Source organism: Schistocerca serialis, chromosome 3 (assembly GCF_023864345.2).
Source record: "Schistocerca serialis cubense isolate TAMUIC-IGC-003099 chromosome 3, iqSchSeri2.2, whole genome shotgun sequence".
Classification (NCBI taxonomy): domain Eukaryota; kingdom Metazoa; phylum Arthropoda; class Insecta; order Orthoptera; family Acrididae; genus Schistocerca; species Schistocerca serialis.
Window position 1 is genome coordinate 772,357,971 of NC_064640.1, and position 12,482 is coordinate 772,370,452.

General features: G+C 40.5%; 1 protein-coding gene across 1 annotated transcript in view; it reads right to left on the bottom strand.

The window, feature by feature from the left end:
• Window positions 1-12,482, bottom strand: part of LOC126470614 (uncharacterized) — a 208,736-nt gene that overhangs the window by 90,779 nt on the left and 105,475 nt on the right. The window contains exon 13 of the mRNA XM_050098568.1: window positions 6,784-7,000. Coding sequence (XP_049954525.1) covers window positions 6,784-7,000 — 217 coding nt within the window. The remainder of the gene's footprint in view (window positions 1-6,783; window positions 7,001-12,482) is intronic.

Here is a 12,482-nt window from a genome sequence, read left to right on the forward strand (position 1 = left end):
AGCTGGGAAGTATTTCAGGTGGAACTGCGCAAGTCAGCGACACACGATGACAGAAGTGCAAGGCTGAAGCTAAATTAAAGTGCAGGGCACAGCATCCAGGAGAAACTACAGCATCCTACATTCAAGATGTCTTGAAGCTGTGTAAAATAGTGGGTCCTCGAATGAAGGAGGAAAATAAGGTTGCACATCTCATGAAAGGTGTTGCTGAGGACATGTATCAAGCCCTACTCCTGAGGGAGGTTTCGACAGCAGACACCTTCATAAAATGGTGCCAATGCATCAAAAAAGAATTACACGCAAGAAGTTTGAACGGCTTCAAAATGTCCTATTGATGTCTGTGATGGAGAAAGAAACTGATTTCACAAGTGTTTTTAGTCAGATAGTAAGAGAGGAAGTTCAGAAGGCACTTGGATTGCACAGCAAGCAAAAAACTGAGATGCTTCAAGAGGTCATAAGGGAGGAAGTGGAACAGATATTGAACCCAATCTCTCGTCCTTCATTTCCCTTTAAAACGGTTAAAAAGTCGAGACCCAGGTGAAGTTACGTTCCTACAACGCCACATGAGGAACCTGTTTGGACACCAAGGAAGACTCATGTCTGGAGGACCCAGGATAAGCAAAAAGTATGTTCCCACTGCGGACGACCAGGACGTGTGGTGCGTTACTGTTGAGAAAGGCGGCGGATATTTGATGATGCCCGTGCCAGAAGATAGCAGACTGATCTTAGCCGACGACAACTCCGGGACAATGATGATGAACAAGAAGATGTGGGTGCAGGACGGCGTAGGTCACCATCACCGCAAGCTAGCCACTGGAGAGGACGCTCCACAACACACCGATCAAGGTCTCCATTGCTGTTTAGAAGCTCCAGCCGATCACCTAGCCTCTGTAACCTGGAAAACTAAAGGGTGCGACCTTCCTTGGAAGTGAGGCTGCCGAAGAGAAAAATCCTCCGCCATCAATCACTACAAAAGTGATAGGAAATTACGTCGATATCTTCATGGATGGCTGACCAGTCCAAGCTCTTGCGGACCCTGGAGCACCATATTCAGTCATTTCGGAGAAATACTGTAGCCAGTTGCAGAAAACCATATTTGTAGACAGCAAAACATCTTTGGTGAAGTTGGCTAATGGGAAATATGTAAAACCTACAGGAAGATGTGTCATTCTTGTGGGTATAAGTGGCCATACACAGCTCTTAGAATTCATCGTCCTACAAGAGTGTAGTCATGACGTCATTCTCGGATGGGACTTTTTGAAAGCTTCTCAAGCAATTATAAATTGGGTCACTCAAAGGTTATGCTAGATGAGATGACATACTGTGGACAGGAAGATGCGCATCCGAGTGTGAGGAGACTGTGTGTGCTGGATGAAGTAATCATTCCTGCAGTCAGTGCTAGAAAGTTACCTGTCATGTGTCATGCCATGCATCAACCCATGGATCTTGTAGAGGAATGTAAGAGAAGCATACCACTGAAGAATAACTTGGTCATCCCAGTCTCTGTTGTCTGATTTAAGAATGGATTCGGTGAATTGTGGATAGTTAAGTGTTGCCGAGAACTGCAGATCCTTCCAAGACGCACGTGCGTAGCAAATGCTGAGCCGTTAATTGAAGAACAGCTGAGCGTGATAGAAACCTCCCATGCCGAGTCTGTGGGTGAAATTGGCACTACCACTACAAGACAAGGTCTTATAGCTCGACTATCACCAGATCTCCCCAAGAAACAACAGAAGAAGCTACTTGCCATTCTTCAAGAGTTCTCTGAATGCTTTAATCCACAGGTGAAGAGCAAATTAGATACATTGACGGTGAAGCACCGGATTAGCACTGGAGACCATCAACCAATAAGCCAGAGAGCATACCGTGTGTCAGCAACAGAATATCGAATAATTGGCGACGAGGTAGAGAAAATGATGAATAATGACATCATTCAGCCTTCGCAGAGCCCATGGTCATCACCAGTGGTCCTCGTCAGGAAGGAGGATGGCAGTTGGCGCTTTTGTGTTGATTACAGGAAGCTTAATAAGATAACTAAAAAGGACATTTACCCTCTTCCACGAATTGACAATACGCTAGATTGTCTGAAGGCGACCAAGTTTTTCTCAACCATGGACATGTACTCGGGATACTGGCAAATTGAAGTAGATGAGGCTGATCATGAGAAAACTGCATTCATCACCCCTGAGGGCCTGTATGAGTTTAAGGTAATGCTGTTTGGTTTGTGTAATGCACCAGCAACTTTTAAACAAATGATGGATAATCTTTTAAGGCACCTGAAATGGACGACGTGTCTTTGTTATTTAGATGACACTATAGCGTTGTCAGAGACATTTGATGAACACATAAAAAGACTAAGGGCCGTTCTTAAGTGTCTCCAACAAGCCGGATTGAAACTTAATCCAAGAAAGTGTCTCTTTGGAGCAAAAGAACTCAAAATACTTGGGCATCTTGTGTCAAAAAAAGGTGTGCGACCAGACCCAGAAAAGATGAGAGCTATATTGGAATTTCCTATTCCTAAAAGTATTAGAGATGTGAGAAGCTTCCTCGGATTATGTACTTATTACTGCCGTTTTATCAAAGACTTTTTTTTATCAAAGCCAGGCCACTCCAAGAGTTGTTAAAAGCCAATTCTAAATTTATCTGGTGTGGTGCTCGACAAGATTCTTTCGATGTGCTGCAAACAGCTCTGATGACTGACCCTGTACTTGGTCTGTATGATGAGAGAGCACCTACAGAACTACACAGAGTTGCCACTGGGTATGGGATCGGTGCTGTCCTGGTGCAGATTTTGGATGGAAAAGAGAAGGTTCTAGGACACTTACAAAATCCGAGAGAAACTACTCAACTACAGAAAGAGAATGTCTTGCTGTGATCTGGGTCATGTGCAAAATTCAACAGTATCCCTACAGAAGGCCATTCACAGTTGTTACAGACCATCATTCACTTTGTTGGTTGACAGGTCTTAAGGATCCAACAGGACAACTCGACAGGTGGGCATTAGGTCTTCAAGAGTATGACATTACCATAGTGTACAAAAGTGGAAGAAAACATCAAGACGCCGACTATCTCTCAAGAAACCCTGTGCAACACCATCAAGACTTTGATGAAGATAGCGACTGTCTCGCTGCACTCCAGGATCTCTCTGCTGAGCAGAAGAAGGATGCCAATAGTTAATGGATTACTTTGCAAGGAAAACTTTGATCCATTTGGAAAGAGGTGGCTACTGGTGATTCCTAAACACATGCAGTTAGATGTTCTACAGAAATTCCATGACACACCTGAGGCCAGTCATTTAGGATTTGTTAAGACATCTGCAAGAGATTTTTCTGGCCCGGTTTATTTAGGAGTGTCTGTCACTATGTGCCGCACTGTCGAGAGTGCCAGAGGAGAAAGGCAGTTCCTCAGAAACCACCTGGCCGACTCATACCAATTCCACCAGCCAAAACGCCTTTCCAGTGTGTTGGGATTGACCTCCTCGGACCATTTCCAACGTCTGCTAGGGGCAGTAGAAGGATTATTTTATTTATTTATTTATTTATTTATTGTTCCGTGGGACCACATTAAGGAGAAGTCTCCATGGTCATGGAACGAGTCAATACATGAAATTACAACACGATTGTAGAAACAGATAAAATGAAATATAAGAAACGTATTCAGGCGACACGTCGTTAGTTTAAATAAAGAAAATCAAGAATGTAACACTGGAATTTGCTTAATCTTTTAGCTCTTCCAGGAGCTCCTCGACAGAGTAGAAGGAGTGAGCCATGAGGAAACTCTTCAGTTTAGACTTAAAAGCGTTTGGGCTACTGCCAAGATTTTTGAGTTCTTGTGGTAGCTTATTGAAAATGGATGCAGCAGAATACTGCACTCCTTTCTGCACAAGAGTCAAGGAAGTGCATTCCACATGCAGATTTGATTTCTGCCTAGTATTAACTGAGTGAAAGCTGCTAACTCTTGGGAATAAGCTAATATTGCTAACAACAAACGACATTAAAGAAAATATATACAGTGAGGGCAATGTCAAAATTCCCAGACTCTATTGAATAGGGGTCGACAAGAGGTTTTCGAACTTACACCACACATAGCTCGAACAGCCCGTTTTTGAGCCAAAAATACCCTTTTTGAATCAGAAGAATTACCCCAAAAAATAATACCATATGACATAAGCGTATGAAAATATGCGAAGTACTTTTCGTGTTGAAATGTCACTTATTTCAGATACTGTTCTAATGGTAAATAAAGCGGCATTTAGTTTCTGAACAAGATCCTGAACATGGGCTTTCCACAACAGCTTACTATCTATCCGTACGCCTAGGAACTTGAACTGTTCTGTCTCGCTTATAACATGCCCATTCTGTCTGATTAAAATATCAGTTCGTGTTGAATTGTGAGTTAGAAACTGTAAAAACTGAGTCTTACTGTGATTTAGCATCAAATTATTTTCCACAAGCCACGAACTTATTTCATGAACTACATTATTTGATAATGTTTCAATATTACACACAAGATCCTTCACTACCAAGCTGGTGTCATCAGCAAACAGAAATATTTTTGAATCACCTGTAATACTAGAAGGCATATCATTTATATAAATAAGAAACAGCAGTGGCCCCAGCACTGATCCTTGGGGAACGCTCCATTTAACAGTGCCCCATTGGGACTGAACATCATTACCACTCTCAATATTGCGGAGAATTACCTTCTGCTTTCTGTTCTTAAAGTAAGAGGCGAACCAATTGTAAGCTACTCCCCTTACTCCATAATGTTCCAACTTCTGCAGTAATATTTTGTGGTCAACACAGTCAAAAGCCTTCGTTAAATCAAAGAAAACACCTAACGTTCGCAACCTTTTATTTAATCCGTCCAAAACCTCACAGAGAAAAGAGACTATAGCATTTTCAGATGTTAAGCCATTTCTAAAACCAAACTGTACATTTGACAGCAAATTATGTGAATTTAAATGCTGCAGTAACCTTGTATATACAACCCTCTCAATAACTTTAGCAAACACCGATGGCATAGAAATAGGTCTATAATTATCAACATTATCCCTGTCTCCTTTTTTATAAAGTGGCTTCACTACCGAGTACTTTAATCGGTCAGGAAACCGACCACTCCTAAGGGAAAAGTTACAGAAATGGCTAAGTACTGGGCTAACATACATGGAACAACACTTCAGTATTCTGCTAGATACCCCGTCATATCCATGAGAGTTCTTGGTCTTTAGTGATTTAATTATTAACTCAATCTCCCTCTTGTCAGTATCATGGAGGAGCATTTCAGGTAACAGTCTCGGAACACTTTTTTCTACGAGCGCTATATGATTCCCTGTTGGGACTAGGTTTCTATTTAGTTCACCTGCTATATTCAGAAAGTGATTATTAAATACTGTACATATATGCGACTTATCAGTAACACGGACATTCCCACTACGCACTGATTCTATATCCTCGATCTGTCTCTGCAGACCAGCCACTTCCTTTACGACTGACCATATAGTTATAATTTTATCCTGAGACTTAGCTATTCTATCTGCATACCACATTCTTTTTGCCTTCCTAATAACTTTTTAAGCACCTTACGATACTGTTTGTAATGAGCTATTGCATTTAGATTGTGGCTGTTTCTAATGTTTTGATATAATTGCCACTTTGTTCTACAAGATATTCTTATACTTTTAGTCAGCCACCCAGGCTGCCTGTTTGTGCTAGTACCCTGTTTTGAACGTTCTAACGGAAAGCAACTTTCAAAGAGCACGAGAAAAGTCTTGAGGAAAGCATTATATTTATCGTCTACTGTATCAGCACTATAAACATCTTGCCACTCTTGTTCCTTGATAAGGTTTACAAAAGTCTCTACAGCAACTGGATCAGCTTTCCTAAAAAGTTGGTAACTATATTTAACATGTGTTGCAGCACAAAAATCTTTTAGACTTAAAATTTGTGCATCATGATCTGAAAGGCCATTCACCATTTTGCTAACAGAATGCCTTTCTAGTAATGACGAATTATTGTTTGCACTGATTATCTGACACGCTATGTCATTACAAAAGCCATGGTTGGCCTATCCAGAGTAATCTTCAGTGGAATGACCACATACAACAAAATTAGATGTCAGACTCAGATTCACAGGAAGAATCTTAAGGAAATGTAACTCATCCACAAAGAAAGAGGCTTATAAGGCATTGTTCGACCAGTTCTAGAGTCTTGTTCATTTATCTGGAATCCGTTTCAGGTAGGACTGATTGAAAAGATAGAGGAGATCCAATGAAGAGCAGTGTGTTTCATCACAGGATTGTTTAGCTGGCATGGGAGACTTACGGAGATGCTCAACAAACTCCATGGGCAGATGTTACAAGAGAGGCAGTGTGCATCAGCTAGAGATTCACTATGGAAATTTCGAGAGCACTTTCCGGGAAGAGTAGGACAACATATTACTTTCCCCCGCATACATCTCACGTTATGACCACAAGGAGAAAATTCGAGAAATTTAGAGCCAATACAGAGGCTTACCAAAAATCATTCTTCCCACGCACTATTCGCGAGTGGAACAGTTGTGGAGGGCTCAGTTAGTGGTACAAAAAGTACCCTCAGCCACACACCATTAGACTGCTCACAGGGTAAGATTTAGATGTAGTTGTAGATACTTAGCCCACACCAACAAAAGATACTTATAATTATCACTTGGAAGATATTTAGTACTGGCAATCTGAATGCAGTCTGCAGTCCCTGCTATTGACTTTGTGCATGCACTACCAAAATTATAAAGGCTGAAAATACTTACTGTAGTAGTTCCAGTTCCTTGCCCAAGTTTCCTGCCGTCCAGGAAGATTTGTTCGTTGAAGGAAGTCTTCAATTAGGTTTAAAGTAAATAATGACTGACTGAACACTAAAATACGATCACCAAGTGCCATTGATTCTTCAAGAATGCAAAAGAATACTGCCATTTTTGCTGAGCTTTCTATAGATCCTGGAACATAGTTCTTCAGAAGCTCTGTAGCCTGTAAGGTAAACAAAGATTCAAAAGACTTAAGAACACAAAAAGTGGCTAAAACAGTATTTGAAATATGATAATTAAGACAATATCTTTTTGAAACAATAAAATACCTGTATATAGAATGGGAATTTTATTCCATCAAACAATTTTCCTGAGATTTCTGTGTCTGTTCAGACTGAAATTCCAAATTTCCAAGAGCCAAATTTTGTTGAGTGAAAGCAAGTTTTGCATGAGCATGTACAAAGTTTTCATTTAACACACTGCCAGCTACTAGTGACTATTCAGAGTTCAGGCAGGATTGGAAAAAGGTAAGTATTAAACTGATGTTCAAGAAATAATATTCTGTTGTAAAACTGTATCAAAGCTACTGCACAAAATTTAAAACCTTATGCTGCAAATATTTTCACTGAGAAAACTAACTAGATACGGCATTCTCAGAATTGTTGATATGCCACTATTCAATGATTCTTCTTTTCTATTCTCTCACACAAATATTCTGTGTTCACAGAGATATCACACTCTTTGTAATACTATGTAAGGAACAGGAAACCATTTTAACAGTACCAATGAGGTATTAAAATGTTTTTTTTTTTTTTTTTCTCTGCATGATGCCTCTCCTTAAATGACTCAACTGTGTCTGACTGTAGGTTCTCCACTGCATCACAGGACTTGTCCATTACTGCATCAACTACGTAATCAGAAAATCAGATCTTTTATACAGATATCAAGCAAAGTTTTATCCAACTGTTTCTGGTTCAGACTAGGATTGGTTCCAAACAGGTTGAGAAGAAGACTACATACAGCTTTTGTCAACAGATGAGTCACTGAAGATGGAAAGATTATAAACAATCTCCTTGAAACTAAATTGCTTCTGCTGCTTCAACATTTTTTGCCATCTTCCATTCCTTATGAGTTTCAATTCCTGCAGAAATAAGCCTTTCACTAACTAAATTACTGTTGTTTTGAACATCTTAACTGAGTTACCAATGTAGTGATCACCCATATTTCCAACTTCAGGAGAAATTCTATTAAATTTTTCAAGGTAGAAGCCAGGGCAGGACGTAAAAACGGTTAACTCAACTGAAATTCTAAGGCGAAAGGTTCCACATCAGATGTGCTGAAATATACAAATGCGTATTTAGAATGCAACAGTGGAACATAAGCAAACTTTATGAGTACAATGTAGCTATTGCACTTATGTTCAGGTTTGCTCTTCTTCACTTCCTTGATAAATCTCACTGCACAATGTGACAGCCATTATCCTTTGCATAAAATTTCAATTCTCTAACCATCTGATACAACAGAACTCGAGACAAAAACAGTATCAGACCCAGATTATTAAGAAGAGCAGCTTCCCTACACTAGTACGTCTTTGAATACTTTGTAACATGAGCGTGTTGCATAATAAAAACAAACAAGCAATGGAAATCCACACACAATATTTCACACTTCCCTGAATTCTCCAGGTAAAACATAATTATCTAAAATACCTGGTTTTTCAGACAAATTGAAACCCTAGTACACTAATAAAAACTAAACACACAGCTCAAAAATTTCAGCAATTTGTTTCTGGAGGCTTACACACATGCACTGAGTCTTTAGAAAGAGCCATGTTGGTACCCCACCACTGTCCGAAGTGTCTCCAGATGCATCTTTGGCCTGGGATCTTATTGACCAGAGAAGAACTGTCTTCAGTGATGAGTCCCACTTCGAACTGAGCCCTGATGACTAGCAAAGGGGAGACACCCCGGACAACAGTGGGATACCAACCTGACTGCTGGCTGCCATACGGCCCAACAACCAAGAGTGATGTCTAGGGTGCCATTTCTTTTCATAGCAGGAGCTGTTTGGTTGTCATCTGCAGCACCCTTACAGCACAGCAGTACGTCAATGATATTCTAGACCCCATTTTGTTGACCTTCATGGCAAGCCGTCCTCAGCTTACAACACTCCACCAGCTCGGGATTGTGACTCCATTCCAACTGGGCAGAATTTGGCATGATATCCCTCCAAGGGATGTCCAGCTACTCTGTCAATCAATGCCAAGCCAAATAACTGTTTAAATAAGAGCCACATGTGGACCAACATGTTACTGGATTCCTCTATTTATGAAGATCTTTCTCTTGAATAAATCAACCTATTTTTCTGAAATTGTATTTTTTTTTTCTTTTCTTTTCTGCACGTGTACCATACATCACAAATACCAATTTCCATCCCATACAACAAGTATACCATGACTCCCATGACCAACTTAGTTATCTAAAAAGCCACATTCGTCCTTGGAGAGTACGGATGCAACCAAAATAATAGCTCGAAATTGTGGGCCACACCATATCCATGTTTAATAGTAGAATGGTATGCAATCTAATTCAGAATTGTATTAAGACATTTGCCATAAATAAACCTAAGGCTGCCTGAACAAATGTCTGGACAGTATCACTCTCTTCCACAACAGGTTATTTCATGTTGTTTCATCTTAACAATATCTGCAGTGTTCAAACAAGGGATGGGCAATTTGCTCCTGAATTGGGCAATTTGCTCCTGAATTTATTCAAAGAGCTAGTGCACATTTCAGTGCACACAGCTGGCCACGTGGAGAGAGAGAGAGAGAGAGAGAGAGAGAGAGAGAGAGAGAGAGAGAGAGATATTGATTCAGTCACAAGTTGATTCACTGAGTCACTCTGTCAGTTTCTCTTTGCACTCTTTGCCCTTCAAGTGATACTCTCAACTCCCAGTTACTTCCACCAGATACATATGCAATGTAATTTACCTAGGTTGGTAATGTCCAAAGGGACAAAATTAGCCAATCGTTAAATGGTGAAGTAAAGAGGTTATTTCAAAATAAATAGCCTTTGTAGAAAATGATTTAACTCAAAATATTCAATTAGGTTCTCTGTAATCCTTACTCAGTTCTCTCTATTCAAGTTCGGCTTGTCGAGAATATTATCTGCTACAATAATATTGATACGTATCACACATCTTTATTTTACTTATATGTCAGTGCATTTTATATGTATGTAGACTATGGAATACATTGAGCATACATTTATTGGAGATTTTATGTTTTTGCTTTGACACAATGCAAATTCATTCCACAGCAAATACGTAAACTGTGGAAATACACTTCTGGCCATTAAAATTGTTACACCACGAAGATGACGTGCTACATACGCAAAATTTAACCGACAGGAAGAAGATGCTGTGATATGCAAATGATAAGCTTTTCACAGCATTCACACATGGTTGGCATCACTGGTGACACGTACAACATGCTGACTTGAGGAAAGTTTCCAACCGATTTCTCATACACAAACAGCTGTTGACCGGCGTTGTCCGGTGAAACGTTGTCGTCATGCCTCGTGTAAGGAGGAGAAATGCATACCATCACATTTCCAACTTTCATAAAGGTCGGATTGTAGCCTATCGCAATTGCTGTTTATCGTTCGCATTGGTCGAGATCCAATGACTGTTAGCACAATATGGAATCGGTGGGTTCAGGGGGGTAATATGGAACACAGTGCTGGATCCCTACGGCCTCGTATCACTAGCAGTTGAAATGACAGGCATCTTATCCGCATGGCTGTAACGGATCGTGCAGCCACATCTCGATCCCTGAGTCAACAGATGGGGATGTTTGCAAGACAACTACCATCAGCATGTACAGCTCGACGTTTGCAGCAGCATGGACTATCAGCTCGGAGACCATGGCTGCGGTTCCCCTTGACGCTGCATCACAGACAGGAGTGCCTGCGATGGTGTACTCAATGACGAACCTGGGTGCACAAATGGCAGGTTCTGTTTACAGCATCATGATGGTTGCATCCGTGTTTGGCGACATCATGGTGAACACACATTGGAAGCGTGTATTCGTCATCGCCATACTGCCGTATCACCCAACGTGATTGTATGGGGTGCCACTGGTTACACGTCTCTTGTCACCTCTTGTTCACATTGACGGCACTGTGAACAGTGGACGTTACATTTCAGATGTGTTACGACCCGTGGCTCTACCCTTCATTTGATCCCTGCGAAACCCTACATTTCAGCAGGATAATGCACGATCGCATGTTGCAGGTCCTGTACGGGCCTTTCTGGATACAGAAAATGTACAACTGCTGCCCTGGCCAGCACATTCTCCAGATCTCTCACCAACTGAAAATGTCTGGTCAATGGTGGCCGAGCAATTGGTTCGCCACAATACACCAATCACTACTCTTGATGAACTGTGGTATCATGTTGAAGCTGCATGGGCAGCTGTACCTGTACACGGCATCTAAGCTCTGTTTGACTCAATGCCCAGGCGTATCAAGGCCGCTATTACGGCCAGAGGTGGTTGTTCTGGGTACTGATTTATCAGGATCTATGCACCCAAACTGCGTGAAAATGTAATCACATGTCAGTTCTAGTATAATATATTTGTCCAATGAATACCCGTTTATCATATGCATTTCTTCTTGGTGTAGCAATTTTAATGGCCAGTAGTGTATTTAAAATCATTCTTGCAGTCATTCCTAATTAAGTACTCTACATATTTGTAGAACAAAATGGACAACATTATTCCAGGAAAAATTAAAAAGAATTCCAGTTCTCGGTTTCTTTTGACTATCAGCCAAATGCAGGAACGGCAAAAGCTCTCAAATGGGAACCCCTCTGTCACACTCAAACCTCGCTGTGAATTTGTCGAAGAGAAACAAGTTTGACAACAGCCCCTTATACTCTCCAGAGTAGGTAACAGAGAAAGAATGTAAATGACTTCGTTGTAATACTGAAATGAAACAAAACGAAGTGATAGAATTCAAATTAAAGGATGTTAACAATAAATTATTTTATGAAGATTATTTCTCGTTAACCATAAGCACTCAAGACTAAATTATGCTGTAACTGCACACATCACTGTTTTGTTACCCATATAATATTAAAAATCTATGATTTTCCTATGTTTGTAAACTGTCTTTCTGTATCTGAATGATTTACATATTAAAGAACATTATCAAATTTGGCATATATTATGTATCACATATCTCTTCACAAATGTATACTGGAGACTAAGCAGTAGTGAACACTGAATTGATAGTACAGTAATTTGTGACAAATATTTTGTGTCACTGCTTGAAATAACTAGGCAGATTACTGCTACAGGCCCCATAGCAGTGGACACCAATATCGATGCTCAGTTAATGGTCGAAGAGACGGTGAGAGTGAATGTTAAGACTTCAAGTAACATGAGTTGGAATAGCACCAATGAACAAAGCCCGACTTATCGCAAAGGCCATCACACGCAATCAGAATTCCAAAATTAAAGTCCACGTCCAGAAGAGCAAAGTTAAAAATGTATTCAGATTCCAACTGAAAATCGGCTTCAATGGTGAGGTATGACTAACCAATCCATATGCTGGACCATTATTCATTTCCTGTAGCAGACCAATGGCCATCCTCAGCAATGTGTTTGCCACAACCTCTGGACTGCAAGTGCGACTATCCACTAC